At 42.6% G+C, this 26,743-nt stretch overlaps 1 protein-coding gene across 9 annotated transcripts in view; it reads left to right on the forward strand.

Moving 5' to 3' along the window:
* HSD17B6 (hydroxysteroid 17-beta dehydrogenase 6) overlaps positions 1–25,651 on the forward strand; it is a 67,901-nt gene extending 42,250 nt beyond the window's left edge. For 3 of the 9 annotated variants that reach the window (XM_072842832.1, XM_072842833.1, XM_072842829.1), the window contains 4 exons: positions 14,977–15,309; positions 17,677–17,935; positions 22,037–22,200; positions 25,055–25,651. In XM_072842832.1, the coding sequence (XP_072698933.1) occupies positions 14,997–15,309; positions 17,677–17,935; positions 22,037–22,200; positions 25,055–25,272 (954 nt within the window). In that variant the 5' untranslated portion in view covers positions 14,977–14,996 and the 3' untranslated portion in view covers positions 25,273–25,651. Of the gene's footprint in view, positions 1–1,033; positions 1,086–6,060; positions 6,611–9,134; positions 9,233–9,532; positions 9,654–11,356; positions 11,445–12,623; positions 12,698–14,976; positions 15,310–17,676; positions 17,936–22,036; positions 22,201–25,054 lie in introns of those variants that run through there. The other 6 variants (XM_072842826.1, XM_072842835.1, XM_072842827.1 and 3 more) reach the window with 6 other exon arrangements.
* Positions 25,652–26,743: the final 1,092 nt, after the last annotated feature.

Consider the following 26,743-nt stretch of genomic DNA (forward strand, 5'->3'; position numbering starts at 1 on the left):
TCATGGTTTACTGACATGGGATCTTAACATAAGTGACTCCATTTGGGGCCTGAGGTTTTCTTTTTAACGTTCCCCCCTTTTGATCAGACTTTGAGTTTAAGTGAGAAATGTGATTTAAAAAAATTGTTTTTTGAGATGTGATAAAAATTTAAGGCATTAGCGCCACCCTCAACTACTATTCTGCAGTTTTTCACAGCTGTTAAAAAAACAAAATTCAACTGAGTAAATTTGAAGATTTAATTGGCTTTATTAAATGATTCATGAGTCAGGCATCCTCCCATCTAGCAAGTAGAGGGGAGCTCAGAGGAGTTGTACACAACGGAAGGTTTTTATAGAAGGAGGGTAGGGCAAGAAAATTATTAACAAAAGAAAAGGATTATTCTAGGCAAGGTTGCTTTCCCTTAGGGGGAAGATTAGGGGGGTTTATTATTTTTTTTTTATTTTTATTTTTTAAATTTATTTATTTATGATAGTCACAGAGAGAGAGAGAGAGAGAGGCAGAGACACAGGCAGAGGGAGAAGCAGGCTCCATGCACCAGGAGCCCGATGTGGGATTCGATCCCGGGTCTCCAGGATCGCGCCCTGGGCCAAAGGCAGGCGCCAAACCGCTGCGCCACCCAGGGATCCCTAGGGAGATTATTATAATTATTTTAAGGAGGATAATTTCCAATGTTTGAAGTGTACTTTGAAGCCATAGTCCCTGGGACCCAAACCAATCAAAATCAAGTAAGTCAAACAAAGACTTTATGGAAGGAGTCACCTTTTTAAGTCAAGTGGCTTATTCAGTGATCTTATGTAGTTGAGTTTTAGCTTTCCCACAAGTGTTAATCTAGATATCACATGTGGTGTTAGCCACAACAGAGACACCTTGTTCAGCTAACAGATAATCAAGGACTATCTTATTATGAAGAACAACTTTGAGAGTCTAAGGATCCTTGTTGGACAGCTGTTGTTTTAGCAAAATTTTGCAATATCTTCAAGAGTTAAGGAGAAGTTTCTGATCATATTCTCATTTACTTTTACTCCTAATCAGGGAAGTATGACTCTGACAAAGAAAGTGAATCCTGAGTCACGAATGCCTCCTGGTAGGTTTTTTCTAACTTAATAATGTCAATCCAGGGAAACCGATCATTGAGATGTCTTATTTCACTTGTGAAAAATTAGGGACACAGTTAGAAACCCTAAGAGGCATCGCCCAGCTACGCTATTTAGCCATTCATAGACTCAAGGGGAATGGTAATCACCACAGACAGAGGCAAACTCTGAGAAGGCACAAACCAATGCCAGTAACGTGGCATTGTTAATGGACAGATAGAAGATTTGATGACAAATCCAGTAGTCTGAAAGGTGAAGATTTCCACTCCTAGCCATGGCCTTTCCAGGTCAGCACCAGAGGAAAGAAAGGGAAGAAGAAAGCATTTCATATTTAGTTAAAGTATGAAGTCTTGATCTGATGTCTTAGGAGAGAAGCAGTCTATCTCAATGTCAGCTTATTTTCCTACTCACTTTCATTTGGAAGTCTCCACTGCTTGTGTAGGACCAGATGTAAGTGGGGCCTTCTTCAGCTGTGGATGCATTTTCAAGGTTTAAGTCCCTGAAATCTGGCTGCCCTTTAAGTAATGAAGAAGACCTGGTAAAGTCACTTCCAAGGAGATTCAAAAGGCAGTCTTTGCTCTTACCTGTTCCAAATCAGAAGGATGGAAGAAAATTGGAAGCTAAACAAAAAGTGTCTAGTCATGGGCCCCTGGGTGGCTCAGTTGGTTAAGCGTCTGCCTTTGGCTCAGGTCATGATCCCAGGGTCTTGAGATCGAGCCTTGCATCAGGGGCCCGGCTTCTTCCTCTCCCTCTGCCCATTCCTCCCCCTGCCTGTGTTCTTTATGTCAAATAAATAAATAAAATCTTTTTTAAAAAGTCTAATCATATCTGAGTCTAGGCCCATCTCTTTAAGATATGATATTCTGAAGCACCTGGGTGACTCAGTCATTTAAGTATCTGCCTTTGGCTCAGGTCATGATCCTGGAGCGGGGGAGGGGGGGGGTTCCTGCTCAGCAGGGAGTCTCTTTCTCTCTCTCCCTCTGTCCCCCGCTTATGCTCTCTCTCTCTCTCTCTCAAATAAATGAATAAAAATCTTTAAAAAAAATAGGATATTCTAGTCAAAGCTTTGGTAATACAACCAGTCTTTCTACTTGTGTCCTGTTAAAAGGAGAACAGATTTTCACTGAATTTATGTAAATGACTATTTTGTCATAAAAAGAATACTCAAGAGCTTTTGAACTATGGAGGGATTAGGTAGGGAGAGAAAGTAAATTTCTATATCTTACCAAATTTTTGGTAAGTTACAAGAAAAAGAGAAGTTTTCCTAAAATATGAAAAAGCAAAATTTTAGAGAATGAGTGATGTTTTAAACAAGAGTCATAAAAATTATAATAATCTTCTTTAGTTCATTAGTCCCATGTTATTAATTCTAATTCTTGTTCTGTTTAAATCCAGTTTTCCCACCAGTTTTGGAAATTCTTACTCAGTTCAGTTGTATGATCTGAAAGTTATCAGAAATCTGTATTCTAGAGTACTTGTCAGATTCCTTTCCATGAATTTCTCTGAAGATGAAACATTTGCTGGAAGCTTTTGTAAAGACATCTGAGTAAAGCAGTAACTGTTTGTAAATGGCTTAAAAAGGTCATGGTTAACAATAGCCAAATTATGGAAAGAGCCCAGATGTCCATTGACAGATGAATGGACAAAGAAGATGGGGTATATATAGTCAATGGAATATTACTCAGCCATCAAAAATGAAATCTTACCGGGACATCTAGGTAGCTCAGCAGTTGAGCATCTACCTGGCTCAGGGCGTGATCCCAGGGTCCCGGGATCGAGTCCTACATCAGGCTCCCTGCATGGAGCCTGCTTCTCCCTCTGCCTGTGTCTCTGCCTCTCTCTCTCTCTCTCTCTGTGTGTGTCTCATGAATAAATAAATATTTTTTTAAAAGATTTTATTTATTTATTCATGAGACACAGAGAGAGAGAGAGAGAAGCAGAGACACAGGCAGAGGGAGAAGCAGGCTCCATGCAGGGAGCCCGACATGGGACTCAATCCTGGGTCTCCAGGATCACGCCCTGGGCTGAAGGCAGGCGCTAAACCACTGAGCCATCCAGGGATCCCCTAAATCTTTAAAAAAAAAAAAGTCTTACCATTTGCAATGATGTGGATGGAACTAGAGGATATTATGCTAAGTGAAATAAGTAAATCAGAAAAAGACAGTTATCATATGATTTCACTCATATGTGGAATTTAAGAAACCAAACAGAGGATCATGGGGAAGGGAGGGAAAAATAAGACGAAATCAGAGAGGGAGACAATCATAAGAGATTCTTAATCAGGGATGCCTGGGTGGCTCAGCAGTTAAGCCTCTGCCTTTGGTTCAGGGCATGATCCCAGGATCCGGGATTGGGTCCCACATCGGGCTCCTTGCAGGGAGCCTGCTTCTCCTTCTCCCTCTGCCAATGTCTCTGCCTCTCTCTGTATCTCTCATGAATAAATAAATAAAATCTAAAAAAAACCCCAAGAGATTCTTAATCATAAGAAACAAACAGGGATGCTGGAGGGGTGGGGTGGGGGGATGGGGTAACTGGATGATAAACATTAAGGAGGACATGTGATGTAATGAGCATTGGGTGTTATATATACCTGATAAATCACTGAACTAATAATACACTATATGTTAATGAATTGAATTTAAATAAAATAAAAAAATTTAAGTCATTAAGGTCTGATTAGAGTTCATTACTATGTCATTGACAAGATGATAACTAGAATTACAAGTGATAGCATATACTAGGACTTCTCAAATTTCTAGGTTTCATACAATTTGTAGAACACTCATTTTCATAATGTATATCTACATAAATATAATCGACGAAGGGTTAGCATCACTTATTTTATAATGTTTCCCATGAAATATAACATACCAAATAAGCCTAATTAGTTTCATATCTCTCTTTTATGAGGAGATCAAATCTTTTGAAATGTTCCAGGAACCCTCAGGAAAACTTAAAAGTTAGTTTGTGATCAAAAGACTTCATTTAGAATTTGATTCTGGGAAAATTATCAAAAGATACTAAAGGGGCTTTAAAATACTTGGTCAAATAGGATCATAGGTCACCGCGAAACAGTACTTAGTTATCCATTTAACCGAAGTGACATTAAGACTTTATGGGCCAATACAGAAAGTTAAATAGTTGTAAAAAGCCTTAGCTCTTTTTTTTTTTTTAATTTAAGATTTTATTTTACTTATTCATGGAGGCAGAGAGAGAGAGAGGCAGAGACACAGGCAGAGGGAGAAGCAGGCACCACACAGAGAGCCTGACGTGGGACTCGATCCCGGGTCTCCAGGATCATGCCCTGGGCTGCAGGCAGCGCTAAACTGCTGCGCCACCGGCGCTGCCCCCCACCTTTTTTTTTTTTTAAAGAATTAAAAAAAAAAGATTTAATTTATTTATTTGAGATAGAGCATGAACTGTGGGAAGGGCAGAGGGAGTGGAGAAGCAGGCTCCCCACTGAGCAGGGAATTCTACACAGGGCTCAGTCCCAGGACCTGGGATCATGACCTGAGCCGAAGGCAAGCACTTAATGCATGAGCCACCCAGGGACCCCCTTAGCTCTTTTAATATTAAACTCAGCTTTTTTTTTTTTTTTTTTTTTTTTATTCATGATAGGCACACAGTGAGAGAGAGAGAGTCAGAGACACAGGCAGAGGGAGAAGCAGGCTCCATGCACCGGGAGCCCGACGTGGGATTCGATCCCGGATCTCCAGGATCGCGCCCTGGGCCAAAGGCAGGCGCCAAACCGCTGTGCCACCCAGGGATCCCAGACTCAGCTTTTTTCTTCTGAGTAATTAAAGATCCGATAAAGACAAAATGTAGAATCTTTGTTTTTCTAGGCAGATTACATTAAAGGTAAAGAAAAACCCCTTTTATCGGGTTTTTATTAAGAACAGACCAAAAAACAAAACAAAACAAAAAACAGACCAATAATCTAAGGAAATCATCCTTTAAAATTTTTTTAAATTTAAATTCCATTTGATTAACATATACTGTATTATTAGTTTCAGAGGTAGAATTCAGTGATTCATCAGTTTCATACAATACCCAGTGCTCATTACATTGCATGTTCTCCTTAAGGCCCATCACCTGGTTACACTGTCCCCCCACCTACCTGCCCTCTGGCAACCCTCAATTTGTTTTCAATAGTTAGGAGTCTCTTGTGGTTTGCCTCCCTCTCTGTTTTTGTCTTATTTTCTTCTTCCTTCCCATCCCTTATGTTCATCTGTTTTGTTTCTTTTTTTTACTTTTTAAAAAATTATTTATTTATTTGAAAGAAAGAGAGAAAGCATAGGCTGGAAGAAGGTACAGAGGGAGACGAGAAACAGACTCCCCACTGAGCAGGGAACCCAATGTGGGGCTTGATCCCAGGACCTTGAGATCATGACCTGAGCTGAGGGCAGATGCTTAATGGACTGAGACACCCAGGCACTCCTGTTTTGTTTCTTAAATTCCACATATGAGTAAAATCATATGGCATTTGTCTTTCTCTGACTGACTTATTTCCTTCTAGTTCCATCCATGCCATTGTAAAAAAAAAAGATTTCATTCTTTTTGATGGCCACTATTCCATTGTGTGTAGGCATACTTTATATACTTATGCACATATATATACTTTTATGTTAAGTGACTCCATTTTGGGTTTGTAGTTTTCTTTTTAAGAACCGCAGACTGACATTAGTAGGTTGGACTTTAGGTCCAGGGCCTGAAATCATCTGGTGAGGTTTATACTTTGTCTGGTGGGCCACTGGGGACTGCTGAAGGGGAATAACATGACTGAGGCTGGGCCTAAGAAAAATGAACCTAGCAGTGATGTGTAGAATGAACTGTAAGCTGGGAGACAGATTAGCTGGGTGAGAAGAGTGAAGGGAAAAATACCTTCAAAGGTAGAGTGTCAGGAAGAGCAGAGGAGTAAGAAATAGTAGTAGAGAATTTGTAGAATGTGGTTTCCTTTCCAACCAGGACCTAGCAGAGTGGCTCCCACAAAGAAGGACTGTTGTGCTCTCAACATGGTAGTGACCAGAGAACACACCATCGACCTTCACTAGCACATCCACTGAGTGAGTTTCAAGAAGCATCGCCTCTGGTACTCAAAGAGATCCAAAATATTGCCATGAAGAAGATGGGAACTCCAGATGTGTGCATGGACATCAGGCTCAACAAAGCTCTCTAGGCCAAAGGAATAAGGAGGAATGTTCCATTTTGTATCTGTTTGTGTGGTTGTCCAGAAAACATAATGAGGATGAAGATTGACCAAAATAGCCCTATATGTTGGTTAACTATGTATCCGTCATCACTTTCAAAAATCTACAGACAGTTAATGTGGATGAGAACTAACCAACTGCTGACTATCAAATAAAGATATAAAATGCACCAAAAAAAAAAAAAAAAAAAAGAAGAAGAAGCTGTATGGTTTGAAAAGCAACTGAGTGTGAGTGAGGAATGATGAAAATGGAACAGCCGAAGACTGGACAAGGCTTTGGACAAGCCCAGTTCCTGGCAGAGTGGTCAGGTTGAGTAGGAGAGTCTTGGCTTATTATATTTGCTTCCATGCGTCTTTGTGGAGTTAGATACTTTCTAACTATCTACAGAGGGGAAAAGCCTGTAGAAACACTATGTATTACCATTGCGGCCTTTAAGAAAAACAAAAAGGATCCCTGGGTAGCTCAGCGGTTTAGCGCCTGCCTTTGGCCCAAGGCGCGATCCTGGAGTTCCAGGATCGAGTCCCATGTCGAGCTCCTGGCCTGGAGCCTGCTTCTCCCTCCTCCTGTGTCTCTGCCTCTTTCTCTCTCTCTGTCTATCATAAATACATCTTAAAAAAAAATTAAAAAAAAAAAAGAAAAACAAAAATACTGCAGGGGATACATGACATATAATTATAGCCGATCAATTAGGTGCAGTGGCATTGTTTTTCAATTGTGCCGAAAACAACAGGCTGGGGCACCTGGGTGGCTCAGCAGTTGAGCGTCAGCCTTCAGTTCAGGGCATGATCCCAGATCCTGGGTCCGGGGATCAAGCCCCACATCGGGCTCCCCGCAGGGAGCACCTGCTTCTCCCTCTGCCTGTGTCCCTGCCTCTCTCTCTCTCTCTGTGTCTCTCATGAATAAATAAATAAAATCTTAAACAAAACACAAAAAAACAAACAGGCTCTTCCAGAAGTGGTAATTGTTTATTCAATTCAATTACATACTGGACGAAAGCCCTGAGGTGGCTGCTGTGTCACTTATAAAGATGAATCACTCACAGAACTGCACCAGGGATACCAGTCCTGTTGGAGAGATGAGTTATATGGGAGAGGTATGAATAGATGTTATGGGAGAACAGATCTATCTGCTGGTTGATGCTTCAGAGGGAGCTTTATATGGAGGAGGTATGAATTGCTGAGCATTGTGGGAGGACAAGATAGTATTTGACGTGCAGAGAAGAGCAACAAGGGCATTTACAGGAAAAGGAGTGGTAAGAGCATGGACAGACCAGAGCACAACTAGGTGGAGAGCGGCCAGTTCTTTCGTTTGGTTGCAACATAGGCTCTATGAGTGGGAGGAAAGGGAGATAAGTTTGAGGCCTAATCATGGAAGGCCTTGTACACCCAACTAAGGTTTTAGACTTAGAATATTTTTAGTAGGTTCAATGCTTTACATGGAGTTACATCAGCAGAGCCGTGCTTTGGGGAAGTTAACCAGACAGCACCATGTGGGTGAGAGGGGAAGGGACTGACACCATGGGGACAGCGAGAAGTCGTCTATGATAGGCAAGCAAGAGGCACTAAGTGTTGAAGGCTTGAACAATGGATGCAGCCATAGGAGTGAATAGGAGGGAACAGGTGCTCCAGACACAACAGAGCCGGACTCTACAGCCTCATCTCAAGGAATATATGTGGCAAGGAAGAGAATGTCAGCACATTAAGGCTAAAATGTAATACAAATAGAAATTGGGAATACTGGAGGAGAAGCACTTTTAAGAGAGAAGATGATGAGTTCTATCTTGGGTATATTGAGTATCGGGCTGGAGAGTACTTAAGAAAATTAGAAATACAGGACAGGGCCTTAGAAAATGGTCAGGTTGGGGATACAGATATGAGCAGTTGTGTGGAAGTGAGAGTTGAGAGGGGATAAGATTGCCCAGGAGAGAGTGAGGAACAGGCAGGGAAGGATTCTGGGACAGAACATTGGGGAATCTTTGCATTTAGGGCATAGGAAGAAGGGGAAGGGCAGAGGAGGAGGAAGGGAAGGAGCACTGTGATGGAAGCAGGAGAACCAGGAGAGTGGAGTATCTCAGAAGTCAAGGGAGGAACATGTTCCCAGAATTGGGTGGTTAAGATGGAGCAGGTGATGGCTTCTGCCTGTGAGAGCAGGGAGCTTAAATGGGAAAAGTAGACCAGGGCCAGACCATGGGAAGTCTTCTAGGGGAGAGAGAATACTTGATCCTGTCTCTACTACTCATTTTCTGTTTGACTTTGGACAATGCACTTAATTTTTGCCTTAATTTGTGCCTTGGTGTCCTCGCCTGAAAAATGGGCATAATGATTGCACATACCTCACGAGGTGGTCGCATGAGGATCACATATGTATGTGTTGCTTTGAACAGTGCCTGGAACAAGATAAGTTCTTAATTACTGTTCACTATTATAATTATTTGCCACGCTGAGGAGTTTTGACTGTATCTGTGGGTGATAGGGAGCCATAGAGAGTCTCCAACAAGGGCATTGGCGTGATCTGAAAGCAACCTCCTCCTTCACCCAAGAGCCAGTTGGAATCTGAGAATCAGGTAAGATTACTAGAAAAAAGGAAAGTGCTAACTATTGCAGTGATATCAGAGAAGGAGGAGAGATAAAAGGTCTTGAAGATTGGCTGCCAGGTTCTTGGTGAGCTCTGAGTTTCTGGAGAGTGATGGGAGTGGGAGGTGGAGTACAAGGGGTTGGGGAACACAATGGGTGGTGGGACAACAGAGGACCTGTTCATAGGCTTTTTGAATATTTTGACCATATGAGGTAAGAGAGGATGGTCATTTAGAGGGTAGCAGGGTAGCCTGGTCTCAGGGAGGAAGGAAGACAGAAGAGGCAGCCCAGAGGACAGAATCAAGAGACATTTAGAGTGGGGATGTCCTCTGTGGATGTGGCAGCCTGAAAGGAGAGGTAAAATGTGGGTATGAATTAGATTGTGCCGGCCATTGGTTCAATTGTAAGGAGGATGAGCTGGTCTGGATTTTGGCGGAGGCAAGAAGGGAGCTCATCTGTGGAAGAAGAACCCCGGTGAATGGGCAGTTGGGAAATTGAGAAAGTTAGAGAAGATTTGGAGTGGGTGTTATTGGGAAAACAGGAGGGAAGGGTCAGATGCAGGCAAACAGAAGGTCTGCCTTGTATCAGCGAAAGTCCAGCCGAGGAGGCCTATCATTGATTTGATAACAAATTGACAACAAATAACTTGTTTGTTTTATGGCCATTCCCTTGTGCCCTTTGACAGCCGCCAGTGAGGGAAGGCAGATGGTACAGGCTTTGGGAGGCCAGTAAAACATCCCTCAAGTGGCTGGCCGTGGGACCTACACTGAACAAGGCGGTAAGCCTTAAGAGGACTGTAATAATAGAGACGGAGGAAAGGGAGGGCACAGTAGGAGGAAAGAGACCGGAAGAGGTGAGGGAAGAAGGGGGAAGAGCCCTAAAGATACAAAGGGCTGTAGTCAGAGAGGACAGTTTCAGCTTTCAAGATCTTTGTGGGAGAGCAGCTTCAAATGCTGATGAAGACGAGGGTGGGGTGGGGGGTGGGGTTAGGCCTGGAGTAAATGGTTAGATCTTAGTTGTGCATGTGTTTAGGAAGGTGTTTTCTGAGTTGCACTTCAAAACTCCTTAAAGAAAATTAACCAGGTAGCATCATGTGGATGAGAAAGAGAGACTGACGATGTAGTGTGAGAAAGAGCTAAGTTCCCCTTACCTCAACAGGAAGTCGGTTGAAATTGTCTAGGGTTGATAAATCCAGAAATAGTATATCAGTCTATAAATCTCCTGGGTCAAAGGCGGAAGCCTAAGTGATTGCCCGGCTTTTGCAGATGGATGGTTGTAAAACAGGCAGACCACTTGGGGTTTGATATTTGAAGCAGTCAGGGCATCTTTAGCTCGCGTTTAGGTGTGGCCGGCGTCTGGCGATTCTGTTTGGCCTGGCATCTCTCTTCTGCAGCTGTCTTCTTGCTGCTGGGTATGCGGTGCTTGAAGAGTAGGACCCGGGGAGTCGGTGCAGCCTGAGCTGCTCTCTGATGGGGAAGTGGATTTTCATCTTTGATTAGCGTGAGGAAATTACTCTTTTAGTGAATAAACAGGCAGGCTGAAGCCATCCGTAGAGTGCACCAGAGAATGCCAGGAAGGCAGAACGGAAGCAAGGGCTAGAGAACTCAGAGCTCCCAGATTGGAAAAAGACCGAAAGCTGGGGGTGGGAAAGAGTGGGGAGGTGGAGGGAGAGGGAGAGGGGAAGAGAGGTGTAGAGAGGGAGGGAGCGTTAAACATCTCTGTCAGTTATTTTCTCCCCACGCATTGGCTCCTTCAGTTTTACTCCCCTACACCCTGAGTGGCTCTGCACCCAGTTACAGTGTGTTGGCAGGGGGAGGGGTGTTGTCCCCGCTGACAAGCAATTCTCTGTGACACCAGCTGGGTGTCCTCCAGTTCAGCTCCATTCAGACATTGATGTAGGAAAGATGTTGGGCTTCAGAGCCAACAGCCAAGGAAGAATTCTTGAGATGCCTTTGGGGCAAAAAGGTGGTTTTATGAAAGCATGGGGGCAGGGGCAGGGCCTGTGGACAGAAAGAGCTGCAATGGGGTTATTAGGGGTGGCAGTTTATATACTCTCAAGTTGGGAAGGGGCTGGGGATATCATAAGTCTCTAAGGAATTTTGGTAGCAAAGTTTCCAGGACCTTGAGGGGGCTATCTATTGTTGGGAAAAGGTCATTTATTACTGTCTGATAAAACCTGAGTCATGAGACCCTTCAGATGCTTACCAGTGGTTCAAATGGCTGGGGGATGATTGCCAACAAGTATCTTGGGAGGTAGAGATAAAGGACATTTCCAAAGGGATTTTTATATGTTAAAGAAGGCTTCAGGGTCCTGGGCTAAGATTGCCTTTTGCTCTTAGCAAAATACTAACATTTAGGCAGCTGAATCCCTAGAGGCACATCACTCTGTCTGTTTCAAGGACTTGTCAAGGGATTGTAAATAATAAGGAAATCTAATAATTTTCCTTCTGCTTTGTTTCCCACATCATCACTGTCTACCAGGAGATAGCATCAAATCCCAGAGGTTAAAGGTTCAGTCCTGCAAGACAGTCCTCCTCCCCCCCAACTGCAGATGCCAGTTACCAGCCAGGTTAGCACCCGTGCTTCTGACCGACTGGTTACACATTGGAAGTTCCAGTGATCCCCTTTTTGAGTTATATTAATTTACTAGAGTTCCTCACCAAACTCATAGAAACGCTTAACTATAGAGAACAAACTAAAGGTCACCAGAGGGGGGGTTGGTGGGGGTGGGTGAAATAGGTGAAAAGGATAAAGAGTACACTTAACATGATTAGCACCAGGTGATGTATAGAATTGTCGAATCACATATTGTATACCTGAAACTAATATAACACTGCATGTTAACTATACTGGAATTTAAAAAAAATTTGCAAAAATATTGTATGTACTAGATTACTGGATTATTATAAAAGGATATAAGTTAGGAACAGCTAGATGGAAGAGATGCCTAGAGCAAGGAGTGGGTAAGAGCTTGCATGCCCTCTCTAAGCATGTAGCCCTTCCGGAATCTCCCAAGTGTTCACCAATTCATAAGCTCTCTGAACCCCATTCTTTTGCTTTTTTATGGAAGCTTCATTACATAGGCATTATTGATTTAAATCATCGGTCATTGGTGATTGGACTCAATCTCCAGCCCCTTTCCCCTTCCCAGAGGTGGAGGAGTGGGTGGGGTTCCTTCCAACCCTCCAATCACATTATTGCTTCCCTCATCCTTAGGTGCGGTTTGCAAAGTAACCTCATTTACATGATAAGACAGCTTCGTGTTCTCCTCACTTAGGAAATTCCAAGTGTTTTAGGAACATTGTGCCAGAAATGAACAAAGACCATATGTATATATTTTATTATAAATCACAGTATCATAACCCTTCATTCCTCTAGAGCTATTGCCTTCTTTCCTCTCTTTCCCAGACTCTTTTGAAAGGCTCTACTTTCTGCCCTCCAGTCCATCCATCAGCCCACTGCAGGCTGGCGTCTTTACTCTTAACTCCCTAAGAGTCTTGTTTCGATCGTCAGTAACCTTCTAGTATTCAGTGAACCTCCATGCTGCGAAGTTGATCCTCATGAAGCCCCTCTAACGTTGGTTTCCTTGGGCTTTCTTTCTATTACTTCTCTGGCTCATTCTTCCTGTTGTTCTTTTCTCCCTTTGTCCCTCCACCCCCACCCCCACCTCGGGATATTTTCATTTAATTTATCTAACAGCATTTGTCTTAACAACATAGCACCGACTGTGTACCATTTACTGTGCCAGGTGCAGATGAATACACAACCCTGGGCTCTCCAGGGTGTTCATCTAAAAGTGGGAGGAAGCCTTGCAACAAGTTGGTGAGTGCCACGATCCACTCAAGTGCAGGCTGCGGTGGGGATGCCAGGAAGGAAGCAGTCCATTTTGTCAGACCAGGGGTCAGGTCAAGAGGGGTCAAGAAAATCTTATGCCTGGACCACTCTCCCCACCACTTTGCCTGAGCTATCCTTAATCTCTCAGTGCTCATCTATAAAGTAATGTGGCAGTTGTGGAGGTGCATTACTCAGATGTCTTTTTTGCTTTAAGGAGTGCAGTTGACTGGCAGCCTCCAGCTGTTGCTTTTGGATCGGCTATGGAATGTATACTGAGGCACACTTCTGGGCACCCCCAGCCAGTGACTGGGCATGGCAGCAGCAGTAGAGCCCAGCAAGTTCTGCCCAGTGCAGGATTCTACTGGGCAGTCTGTGCTCAAGGGCCCCCCTCTGGCCTGGTTGAGACCTTCCTAAAGTGTAGGCTGTCCTACACTTTAAGGAGTTTCCTCTCAAATCCTCCCTTCTCTCTCTCCTTTCACACCCGCATTACCATCTACTCCTGCACTCCTGCACTCCTCCCTTTTCCCCCACTGAATCACTTGCAATACTAATTGTTTTGGCATTTGAACCTAACACAGGGCTAGGACAGGACTGTGCCATAGAGTGCTGTTGTGAGAATTCAGTGAGTTAATATATGGGAAATGCTTAGAGAAGGTCCTGATACACAGCAAGTGTTATGCTATTGTTGTTAGCTATTGTATTTATTATTATTGTTTTATTATCCTTTAGATATCAACTTCTATTTTACTCTCTCAAGAAACCTCAGATCTGCCAAGCGCATCTTGTCCTTAATTCTGTTCCATTGCTTTTTCTTGTTGGCCTTCACACTTAGATGGTGAATTCAATGAATAATGGAACATTGTTGGGTTTACTGTTGTTTATCAGTGCCTAACATTGTGTCTGACTCGTAGTAGATATTGAATTGATGTTTCTTGAATGAAAAATGATGATTCAGCTAAGTATTAACAGATGAGCATTATTTGTCAAATGGATTAGGGCTGGAAGAAAGGAATTGTTGAGAGAATTGTCTACTGTGGTGTGAAAAGCCTGTACTGTGAATTGTGTACTGAAAGCTGCTAGTTATGATTGAAAAATAGGGTGCAAGAGAGATGTGGCAAGAAAGAAGCCTAAGGAGTAAGTCAAGGGCCAGACCGCTGGGAAGGCCTGAATGCCAAGCCAGAGATTTTGAATGGCAGAGTCACCTCATGCAGGTGTCATGCAGGTGTCATCCAGGCCTTCCAATGTCCTAGTGGGCTCACATCCATCTTTGTTAGTGGTTATGTGCTTACAAATCATATGTTACTTCACCCAACACTAAAGATTGCCCCCCAAATGGTGGCTCTTTCTCTAGAACTACATGAAGAAATGTGGGCATCTTTGAACACTTATTTTAACAAGGCATCTTAATTGGTCTTTATTTACAAACTGCTTTTTTTTTAAGATTTTATTTATTTATTAGAGACACACACAGAGAGAGAGAGAGAGAGAGGCAGAGGGAGAAGCAGGCTCCATGCAGGGAGCCTGACGTGGGACTCGATCCCAGGTCTCCAGGATCACACCCTGGGCGGAAGGCGGCGCTAAACCACTAAGCCACCAGGGCTGCGCTACAAACTGCTTTGGCTGCTCTATTTCACCCAAACAGTTGGGTCTCTTAACTGGTCTCTTTGCCTTCCTCAAAGCCCTGTTAAATATACCTTCTACTCCCACTGTGAGACAGATCTCTCTAAAGCTAAATCTGTTCATTTTACTCCTTAATTTAATACTTCCCAATAATAGCAACAAGATAATGTCCAGATTCCTTAGTGTGGTCCACAAGGACCATCATGGTCTGAGCCTTTCCTGCCTCTCTGTGCTCTGTACCGCACCGTGCTGAACTGCTCGTAGGCATCAGGAAGTTACGCTGCTCACCATTTCGTTCATGTACACACTACTGCTGCCTGGAATGCCCTTCATCTGGGTCTACTTTTTGAACTCTTATAGGAATTAGTTCCAAAATCACTGTGTCCGTGAAGCCATTTCTAACTTTGTAGGCAGTGGTCATACTCCTTTGCAGCCTCATTAGACTGCGTTTATATTGCTATGGCACTCACCTCACTGCATTGCACTCATCTGGTTACCTCCGATCCCCTCTGTAGATTGTGGCTCCTTGAGCATTAGTGACTATGGAGTCCCCAACACCTGGTGCAATGCCTGACATGTAGATAATAGATAATTGGTTAAAGAGAAAAGGACAAAATGAAATAAAAGCCATTCTCTTTCTTTTGAAGGGGAAGGAGGTCCCCTCACCATGTGGTGGTCCCTGGCAGTCCTCGTGGGCCTGTACTGCCTCCTGCGCTGGTACCGGGAGAGACAGGTGGTGAGCCACCTCCATGACAAGTACGTCTTCATCACGGGCTGTGACTCGGGCTTCGGGAACCTGCTGGCCCGGCAGCTGGACCTGCGAGGCTTGAGGGTGCTGGCTGCATGTCTGACGGAGAAGGGGGCCCAGCAGCTGAGAAGCCAGACGTCAGACAGGCTGGACACGGTGATCCTGGATGTCACCAAGACAGAGAGCATCTTGGCGGCCACCCAGTGGGTGGAGGAGCGTGTGGGGGACAGAGGTATGGAGAAGTATTTTCTCCTTTTATTTACTTGGGCATGAAGATGTTAAAATTTTCTCTCTCTATATAAAATCTCAAAAGCAGGGCTTAAAAGACAGCAGGCTGTCTTTTTCATTTGAAAGATGATCGTGCTCTTTGGTAGTGTTTCATTTCCTTAACAATGTTTACCTTGAAAAATGAGCTGAATAGATTTGAAGCTATTATTTCACCTTGTCAGTGGGGTATTTATAACATAGTTATTTATGTTTAAACAATTTTCAAGGTATTCTTAAGAAACTGATTCTTTCCCCCTTTGCTACCATTTAAAATATAGTCATTCCTGGGCCCCTGGATGGCTCAGTCGGTGAAGAGTCCAAATTTGGCTGAGGTCATGATTCCAGGTCCTGGGATTGAGTCTTGTGTTGGGCTCCCTGCTTGTTGGGGAATCTGCTTCTCCCTCTCTGTTTGCTCCTCCCATTGCTTATACTCTCTCTCTCAAATTAAAAAAAAATAATAATATATACATATATTTAGAAATACATAGTCATTCTTTGAAGTCAGCCTTTGGTCCATTTCTTTCTAAAAAATATTTTTTTCTGATCGATAGACTGTATTTCTTAGAGATATTGTAGATTGACAGAAAAATTCAAAGTGAGTACACAGTTCCCATATACAACCCCTCTTACAGTTTCCTCTATTATTAACATGTTACATTGGTGTGATACGTTTATTACATTTGATGAGCCAATATTAATATGTTATCATTAACTAAAGTCCATAGTTTACATTATGGTCCAGTTTGTATTGTACAATTCTGTGGGTTTTGCTGAATGTCAAATAACATGTATCCACCATATAGTATGATATAGAATAGTTTCACTGCCCTAAGATCCTGTGTTCCACCTGGTTGCCATCTGTGCCCTCCAACCCTGCGAATCCTGGCAATTACTCATCTTTTTCCTGTCTGCGTAGTTTTGCCTTTTCCTGAATGTCATTTGGTTGGAATCACATTGTATATATGGCCTTTTGAAATGGCTTCTTGCAACTAGCAACATGCATTTAAGCTTCCTACTTGTCTTTCTGTGGCTTGATAGCTCATTTCTTTTTATTACTGAATAATATTCCACTGTATGTATAGCAGTTTTTTGTCATTCACCTCCTGAAGGACATCTTGGTTGTTTTCAGTTTTTGGCAATTGTGGATGAGTCTTCACTTCTTTTTTTTTTTTTTAAAGATTTTATTTATGTATTTGAGAGAGGAGAGAGCAGGAACAGGGACAAGGGCAGAGGGAGGAACAGACTCCCCACTGAGCAGGGAACCCATGTCAGGGCTCTATCCCAGGACCCCTGGGATCATGACCAGAGCTGAAGGCAGACACTGAACTGACTGAGCCACCCAAGCACCCCACGAGTCTTCACTTCTAAGTTTAATTTTTATCCAGATCCTCTTCATTCCCCTTCCTGTCTCTCCCTCTTGTTTTCTGATTCCATAGATCTTTTTCATTGACCTTCCTAAACCTCTCTTCACCCCAGGAGTTGCAGACTAGCAATAACATTGTTTTGCTGGGTTGCAGGAGGTTTAATTTTTTAAGAGATTGACTTGAAAGTTGACTTCAACGTATTATATCCTCTCTGAGGATGTATCCCAGGCAGAGTCAGGAATTCTGGGGAGTTACAGCCTCTGTGCTGTGCCTTGCAGTTTATTTCTGTTGTATTGTTACTGGTTTCCCATCTGTTAGAGTGTGAGCTACCTTGAAGACATGGGCCTTCCTTACCCATTATTGTACTTCCAGTTTCTGGCATATTCTCTGGTACCTGTTAAGGGCTCAACAAATGCTGAATAGATCCTATCTACTCATAGTTGTTTGTTTGTTTGTTTTTTTAAGATTTTATTTATTTATTCATGAGGGACACAGAAAGAGAAGCAGAGACACAGGCAGAGGGAGAAGCAGGCCCCCTGCAGGGAGCCTGATGCAGGACTCGATCCCAGGACCCCAGGATTACGCCCTGAGCCAAAGGCAGATGCTCAACCACTGAGCCACTCAGGTGTCCTGAAGAAACTATTTTTTATTAGAATCCCTACCTTAGGTGGGCTCTGGACTTCATATCTTATTGAGGCTATAAATACCGAAACCCGTATTCACATTGGTTGGCAAATTCCCTCAAATCAAAGCTGGTATCAGTGTCCTCTTTATTGTTTCTGGATTCCCGCCTTTTCTTAGTTTTTGGCCTGACCTTTCTATACTTTCTTGTTATAAACTGATGGACTCAGAAACATTAGAGAATATATTTTGTCCAACATTTTTTTAGTTGTCAGCAGGAAGATGATTAAGGTAAAAAGTTTGTCAGTTTTGTTTGAAACTGAACTTCTGCTTTGACTTTGTTCTAGGTCTCTGGGGCCTGGTCAACAATGCAGGCATTTTTCACCCACATTGCTACAGCGAGTGGCTGAAGATAGAGGCCTATGTGGATGTCTTCAAAGTGAACCTCACTGGTTTGATTGAAGTGACCTTAAGCATGCTTCCCTTGCTGAGGAGAGCACGGGGGAGGATTGTTAACGTCTCCAGCATTCTGGGAAGACTTGCTTTCTTTGGAGGAGCCTACTGTAGCTCCAAGTACGGAGTAGAAGCCTTTTCAGATACTCTGAGGTAATGCTCTTAAGTTAAAACAAAAGCAACTCTTGAGCACTTAAATATGTTTTAGCCATTGTGCTGATTGCTTTCACCTACATTATCCCGTTTCATTACTCTAAAAATCTTGATTTGTAGATATTATTACTAGTCTGTTTTATATAGGAGACTGAGGCTCGTGGGCGCCTCGGTGGCTCAATCAGTTGAACGTCTGCCTTCAGCTCAGGTCGTGATCCCAGGGTCCTGGGATTTAGCCTCTCCCTCTGCCTGCCGCTCCTGCTGCATGTGCTCTCCCTCTTTCTCTGTCAAATAGATAAACAAAGTCTTAAAAAAAAAAAAAAAAAAAAGGAAACTGAGGCTCAGATTTAAATCTCTTTTCCCAAGTTCACCTGCCACAACCAGGGTTTGGCATAACTGTGTTTCGACCCTAGGTCTTTGTCTCCTGCCACCAATCACACTTTAATTCTCAAGAGTTATCTTTGATGAAATTTCATTTCTGAAGAGAAGGTGACTGTCCTCCTTCCTCCTTAACGTGAGCCTGGCCTTGTCTCTCCCTGGTGAGACTCTCTCTCTCTCTCTCTCTGGGCGCTCATCTCCTTACTCTGTATATCTTTTCTATTTTTTTTTTTTTTTTGTATATCTTTTCTTTATCTAAGAACTTCTTTTCTTAGGACTTCAGTTCACCACAGCCCTTAATTGGCCCTGCCTCTACCTCCTGGCTTTTTTTCAGGCAGTGTTTTAGCTTCATGTTGCTCTGTCAGCTTCTTCCTTTTTATATTTCCCTTTACATTTTCATTCCCAAGAGAGACGACTCTATCAGCTGTGTTTATTTTCTGTGTGTGCCAAGTGACTTCTTACGTGACATTTTTGTGTACTTATTGTTGTGCCAGACACTGTTGTAGGTACTTGACATCTAGCAGGTCATTTAATTTTCACAGCAACCCAATGAGGAAGGTATTATTTGTATCTTTATTGTAGGTGTGAGGAAACTGGGGCACAGAGGTTAGTAAGTCTTCATAGTCATAACACAGGTAATAACAGGCAGAGCCATCCCATCCCAGGCAGGGCTTTCCTCCCCATCCAGTACCTTCCCTGGTCCAGTTAGCTGTGGACATGATGGTGTAGTCACATGGCACGAAATATTGCTGCTTAGTCTCCCCATTAGTGGGGGCTGACTTTAGGGCAGTTATTGGATATGAGCTGTGAATATTTTTAGGCACTATGGATTAGCTTCCTATAGCTACTGTAACTTTTTTTTAAGACTTAACTTTTTTAGGGATGCCTGGGTGGCTCAGTGGTTTAGCGCTGCCTTCAGCCCACGTCGTGATCCTGGAGTCCTCGGATTGAGCCCCATGTCAGGCTCCCTGCATAGAGCCTGCTTCTCCCCCTGCCTGTGTCTCTGCCTCTCTCTCTCTCTCTCTCTCTCATGAATGAATAAATATAATCTTTTTTTAAAGAAAAAAAAGACTTAATTTTTTTTAGGTAATCTCCATACCCAACGTGGGGCTCGAACTCACAACCCCAAGATCAAGAATCGCATGCTCTACTGACTGAGCCAGCCAGGTGTCCCATACACATTGAAAGCAACACATATTCGTTTCCTCACAGTTCTGGAGGCCAAAGTCTGAAATCAGTGTTACTGGGCCAAAATCACGTTGTTGTCAGGGCCAGGTGCCTTCTGAAGGCTCTCGGGGAGAATCTGTTCCTTGCCTCTTCCAGTTTCTGGTGGCTTTCAGCATTCCTTGGCTTGTGACTACATCACTCCAGTCTCTGCCTCCAAGGTCACATTGCCTTCTCATCCCCTATGGGCCTTCAGATCTGCCTCTGTGTCGCTTATAAGGATAGTTGTGATTGCACTAAGGGCACACCCAAATTATCTAGCATAATCTCCCTATCTCAAGATGCTTAATTTAATCACAACTGCAAAGTGCCACATTGGGTGACATTTATAGGTTCCAGGGATCTCTGGGGGCCGTTACTGAGCCACCATGTGCCATAACTGGTAGATATCTCTTATAACACACACATTGTACTATCTGCCTAGGAAGAGAATAGGGAAATACCTGAGGAAGTCATGTGAGTCGTCACCGTGTAGCAGGCACCTTGCCTGGCCTGCAGCCTAACTGACGTTCTGCCTGCCCCCACGTGGCTGCTTCTGCTGGTTTACCACCACTCATGACTGGTGTCTCGGACCCCTTGACTCATTCGCAGACCAAGAGCAAAGAATGTCCTTCCAATGTTCAAATCACAAATTCCTTTAGAAAATTGCAATGTGCCTTAATTGTGCTAAGGCGGAACAGGGAAAGGAAGTTCTGTCCCACATTTGAGTTGGAGTTTTAAAGGGAATGTAGATGTTGTGTTGTGATGGGGATCACAGTGAGGAAGCTGCAAGGGGAAGTGAAATCTTAGGGCAGAGGTGCCACTGGCTTGCATAGCCCTCTCTTCTCCAGCACACGCTGGCACCTGGAGGATCTTTCACTGAGGCTCTACCACGGAAAGTTTTAGGTTTTGCTTTGATAAAGGGAGGCTTTTCCTTTAGAACAGTGGTTTTTAACCTCTAGGATGTCTCAGAGCCACTTGGACGACTTATTCAAACAGATTGTCGGGTCTCACCCCCAGAGTTTCTGACTTTATAAATCTAGACTAGAGCCCAATAATTTGTATTTCTAACAGGCTCCCAGATGCTGGTGTTGCCATTTATTTGGGGACCACACTTTGAGGACCAGTCACTCACTGCTTAGAGGGTCATGATGCTTTGTGTTTTACTGTCTTATGGATTATTATTTCAGACATTTCTCTTTTTTAAAAAAAGAGATTTATTTATTTATTCACGAGAGACACACAGAGAGAGGCAGAGACACAGGCAGAGGGAGAAGTAGACTCCCCATGGGGAGCCCGATGCAGGACTCGATCCTGGATCCCGGGATCACGCCCTGAGCCAAAGGCAGACGCTCAACCGCTGAACCACCCAGGTGTTCCTCAAACATTTCTTCTTGATATCAGCTTGGGCTTCACCTTCTCCAGTGAGGCTACTTGAACCTCTAGATTAGGGAGCACCCCTCATCACTGTCTCCTAAACACCTAGAGGATACCTCCACTGTGGTCACGATGCCATCTTCCTTCACTTGGTGAAGGCAGCACCTAGCCCCATACCTGCTACTACATACTCAGCCCCTGATAAATATTTTGGAACTGTTTGTTGAACTAACCTGAGTATTCTAGAGCGACCAGTGACTTGTAATCTTAATGCCCATGTCATATTCCACTAATGGTCTCTTGTAGTCTTTGAATATATGGCGATTTTTCAGAAGCCCATGCTCTTGTGGATACAATTCCACTACTTGGTATTATGTTCATCCCCTTTCTTTACTCAGAAATTCCCTCTTTATCCTTCAAGGCTCTACTGAAACATTCTCTCCTCACTGAAGCCTTCTCTGACTCCCTCAGAAATCTGTCTGCCTCCTCCTCTCTACTTATATAGCCCCCCGAATACCTCTCCTTTATAATTCTTTTGAGTTGTATGACAATTATTTGCTTACTTGTTGGACTCCCCCACTGTGAGCTTTTTGAGGCAAGCAACTGAGTCTTAATTTTCTGAGATCATGCATGTGAAATACTTAGCACAATATCTGTCATAAGAATGCTAACTTTCGGGATCCCTGGGTGGCGCAGCGGTTTGGCGCCTGCCTTTGGCCCAGGGCGCGATCCTGGAGACCCGGGATCGAATCCCACGTTGGGCTCCCGGTGCATGGAGCCTGCTTCTCCCTCTGCCTGTGTCTCTGCCTCTTTCTCTCTCTCTGTCTCTCTGTTACTATCATAAATAAATAAAAATTTAAAAAAATAAAAAAAGAATGCTAACTTTCTTTATTATGCAGGTACTTAATAACTCTGAAAAGAGTGGATGTAGAATTGAATGGTTATGGTAGTTTGTATGATCATGTCCCGATTTGTTGGACCTAGAGATACTAAAAAATTTTTTTCCTCTCCATTTCTTTATCCTTTAAAATATTCAGTAGAGATGTTTTTATAAACTTGTTCTTTTTTGTTTTCCTCCCTGAGAGCGTTGAAATTGTGGTGTCTTTCAATCAAAAGAGTTAAATCGAGGGTTTTTATTTTCAGGCGTGAGCTTCGACATTTTGGGGTGAAAATCAGCATAGTTGAACCCGGCTACTTCAGGACCGGAATGACACATGTGGCGTGGTGCCTAGAGAGACTAAAGCAAGCCTGGGAAGAAGTCCCCACGCATATTAAGGAAGCCTATGGACAGAAGTTCTTTGATGCTCGTGAGCTTTTTTTTTGGATGGGATAATAGATAACCTTGCATGAGAAGGGAAAAAGAGGGTTGGTGAGAATGGTTGGTAGGTCCTCTGAGAGCAGAGGTCCTTAAGCAAAACCTTCCCAGGACAGGAGGGGTTTGGGAAAGTCCCAGTGCTCTCATGGTTGTTGGTGATGGCTGCCATGGCTGAGGAAGAGGTTATTTATTTTTTTTTTAAAGGATTTTATTTATTCATGAGAGACACAGATAGAGAGGCAGAGACATAGGCAGAGGGAGAAGCAGGCTCCATGCAGGGAGCCCAATGCGGGACCCGATCCCAGAACTCCGGGACCACGCCCTGAGCCAGAGGCAGACACTCAACCACTGAGCCACCCAGGCGTCCCGAGGAAGAGGTTATATAGATAGCCAAGGACCAAGGCTTGTGCTGCTTTGTCACCTGTGGGCCTGGCCACCTGAGCAGGAGGGAGGGATTACATGGTTAGAGGCATGGTACCTCTGGATCTTGTGTGGCCCTCTGTAGTTTGGTGGGGCTGGTGTGAGAGGCCTGCACAACTAAAGTCCAGCCTTCAGTATTGTCCACCCTTTTGGTAACAAAGGGCCCAACCGCAAACTCCATGTCTTATTGTAGGAAGAGGAAGGCTGTGTGTGGGCAGAGGGAAGTGGGTGAGGGCTAGCTTTGCAGGGCCTTATTGACTGTGTCCAGAGACTAGACCTCATATGCAGGTCTCAGGAGCTTCATTGGAGTGAGATGGTTCAATTTCTTGTAAGAATGTCATTCTTATGACCTGGAAGAGAAGGCAGTTTGGGAGTGGGTGCAAGGCAGTCATCTTCATAGAAGTAAGTTAGGCACATTGGTGTGGGGTTCCATCTTCCTGGGAGAAGCAATGCTTTTTCTTCACACAGAGAAGTCAACAACTTGCCAAGGCCAAATGGAGCAGCTCTCCTTTCATAAAGGGACCCCGTGATGAGTAGGGTAGCAGCAGCCTTGTCGCTGGCTTTGAGTGGTATTGTCATCCAGCGAAAAGGAGGTAGACAGAAGTCGAACAGAAGACTCCTGACCTGCAGCACTGTCTTCTGGGCGCATACGGCCCAAGAGGGTCATCATTAGCACAGGGGAGAAAAAGTGGATCAGGAAAAAACTGGCACACAACAGTGCCTGAGCTTTTCCGAACTCGCTAGTTCCCAGCATGCCAGGGCCAGCCATAGCTGTAAACTCTTCCCCATCTAAGGTTTTAAACTGTGTATTGGGAATTTTTCCCCCTCTGGATACATACAGTTTGATGATAGAAATTAAGAGGAAAATAGAATTTATTGTAGTGGCTATACATGAAAGTATATATAGATATAAAAAGATATATATATTTCATGATTTAAAAGGAGTTGAAATGTTCATAGAGTTGTCATGGATCAGGATAATTTACAGTGCTATCCAATAGAAATATAACGAGAGCTGTATATGTAATCTTAAATTTTCTAGTTGCCACTTCAAGAAAAGGAAACAAGTGAAATTAATTAATTCTAATCCAGTTTATTTAATTGTACATATCCAAAATACTATCATTTCAGTATTTATTATCAATATAAAGTTGTTAAGGTATTTTATATTCTTTTTTCTTATTAGTCTTTGAAAATCGGTACATATTTTACATTTACAGCATATTTCAACTTGGATGCTAAATTTTCCTAGGAAATACTTCATCTATAGATTAAGAAAATTTAGTGTTGCCAGCAGTATTATTCATAATATCTCAAAAGCAGAAACTACTTAAATGTCCATCAACTGATGACTGGGTACGCAAAAGACAATAGTCATACAATAGGATATTTTTTGGCAATAAAAAGGAATGAAGTACTGATACATGCTACAGCCTGGAAGAGGCTTGAGAATGTTTGGCTTGAGAACGTTTTGCTTAGTGAAAAGAAGCCAGTCCCAAAGGATTACAATGTGTAATTCTATGTATATGAAAGGTCCAGAAAAGGCAATCCACAGAGACAGCAACCCTACAGCTGGGTTGGTGATGCTGAGAGGTATAAGTTTTCTTCTGGGGATAATAAGAATGTTGTACACTTAGACTGTGGTGATGTTACATAACTCTGAATATACTAAAAGCCATTGATTTCACTTTAAATGGCTGAATTTTGGGATGCCTGGGTGGCTCAGCGGTTGGGCATGTGCCTTTGGCTCAGGGTTTGATCCCGGGATGTGGGATCAAGTTCCGCATCGGGCTCCCTGCAGGGAACCTGCTTCTCCCTCTCTGTGTCTCTTATGAATAAATAAATAAATCTTAAAAAAAAAATAAATGGCTGAATTTTATGGTATATTAATTATATCTCAACAAGATTTAAAAACTTTCCAGTTGCAAAGGTAGATTCACATATCTCTGTTATTCCAAAAATACTAAAACGTTTTACAACAATGGATTTGAGTTTTAAAATTAAAATTTTTAAATTCCATTTTTAGTTATACTAGCTATATTTTAAGTTCAGTAACTACATTTGGCTAGTGGCTGTCACTGGGAAGCATAGATCTAATCAGCCTAATTCTTGTAGAAATAAAATGTAGTTAGACTTCTATGAGAGTATAACAGGATCTTAACATTAAAATGCAAAGATTGGGACGCCTGGGTGGCTCAATTGGTTAGGTGTCTTTTGGTTCAGGTTGTGACCTCAGAGTCCTGGGATGGAGCCCCTGTCCTGGGATGGGCTCCCTGTGCTCAGCAGAGAGTCTGCTTCTCCTTCCTCAGCCCCTGTCCCCCACTTATTCTCTCTCTCTCTCTCTCTCAGATAAATAAATAAAATCTTAAAAACCCAAAACCACAGGGAGTAAGATCGCTAACCGTCATTTCTCTTTTTGTATACAGATCACAATGGCGTCAAACAAGGGCTCTTGAAATGTAGCACAAACCTGAACCTGGTCACTGACTGCATGGAACATGCTTTGACATCTGTGCATCCCCGCACTCGATATTCAGCTGGTTGGGATTCTCAGTTTTTCTTCATTCCTTTATCTTATTTGCCTACATCACTGGCAGACTACATATTGACGAGATCCTGGCCCAAACCAGCCCAAGCAGTCTAAGAAAACTAGTTTGATGGCTCTTGAAATGAAGAAGAGGAAAGTCTGAAATTGATCATTAGTATCTCAGTAATCCTTATTTGGAATTAACATGTTTATATTATAGATATCCAAAGCATTTTCCTTTAGGTAATAAATTTTTACTATTTTAAGCGTTTTTTCATTAGAATATTTCCAAATACATCGTTTTTCTTTGCCTGTTAAACAGAGTGGACTGAAAACAATTGAACTTGTTTTAATATTATTTCTTTACAAAAATGAATAGTTTTCCTGTGCAATTATACAATTGCTTGAGGACTATTGAGAAATATATGGGCCTGTTTATTTGAAATGGATCTGTACTATGGTACTTTAAATAAATATTTCATTTATTTAAATGAAATATTTCTGCCTTCTCTCTGTTGCCAGCTGTTTTTGAGGATGTTTCTTCTTTGTTTAAAAATAAGTGGTTTTTAATGTTTTTAATTAAAATAATATACACAGGGGATCCCTGGATGGCTCAGCGGTTTGGCGCCTGCCTTTGGCCCAGGGCGTGATCCTGGAGTCTGGGGATCGAGTCCTGCGTTGGGCTCCTGGCATGGAGCCTGCTTCTCCCTCCTCATGTGTCTCTGCCTCTCTCTCTATTGTCTATCGTGAATAAATAAATAAAATCTAAAATATACACACACACACATAGTGAAATGTTCAGCTAACATTCAAAAGCTTAAAAAAAAAAAGCCAGCAGTTCCCAACCCTTCATTGCTGCTCCTCAGAGGTAAATGCTTTTAACTTTTAGCTACTTCTTCTGGTAGTAATCTCTGTATTTGTAAATAATATACTGTTACTTCTTGATTTATTAAGTTTAGACATTCTCAGTTGATTTCTTGTTAAGGAAAATCCTGTTGATTTTTCCTATTAGCTTATTTATACCACTTTCCTGGCCATTTCCTATATTTCCATATTTTTAATAAAGTTTTATCTTATTTTCAGTCAAATTAATAGTGTTGACTTTGTTAAGTATGTTACTATTGCGTACTGTTTAGTCAAATATTTTTCCTTTATAGTACCATGATTTTTTTGGTTGTTTTCTGAGAGTTCCTCATTGCCTTGGTTTTTTACTTGCACTGTTTTTATTTTTTACTTTTGGTTGTCCCAAATGTCAGAACACTATCAGTAGTATTTTTTAGATAGTTAAACAGATTATAGAATTATCTATTCCATTTAAACAGATCCAATACAGGGTCATACTTTGATTTAGTTGTTATCTCCCTGTACTCTCATTTACCTATAATAGCTTCTTAACTGAAAAAAAAAAAACAAAAAAAAACAAAAAACAAAAAAACAACTTTTATGATACTGATATTTTTGAAGAGTACTAGTTATTTTGTAAAGCATCCCCCCCATTTGGATTGTATGGCCTGTCCTCATGATCAGATTCAGGTTATGCATTTTGGCAAAAATGCCACAGAGGTAATATCGTGTCCCTCTCAGTGCA

This window comes from Canis lupus, chromosome 11 (assembly GCF_048164855.1).
Source record: "Canis lupus baileyi chromosome 11, mCanLup2.hap1, whole genome shotgun sequence".
In the NCBI taxonomy this organism is placed as follows: domain Eukaryota; kingdom Metazoa; phylum Chordata; class Mammalia; order Carnivora; family Canidae; genus Canis; species Canis lupus.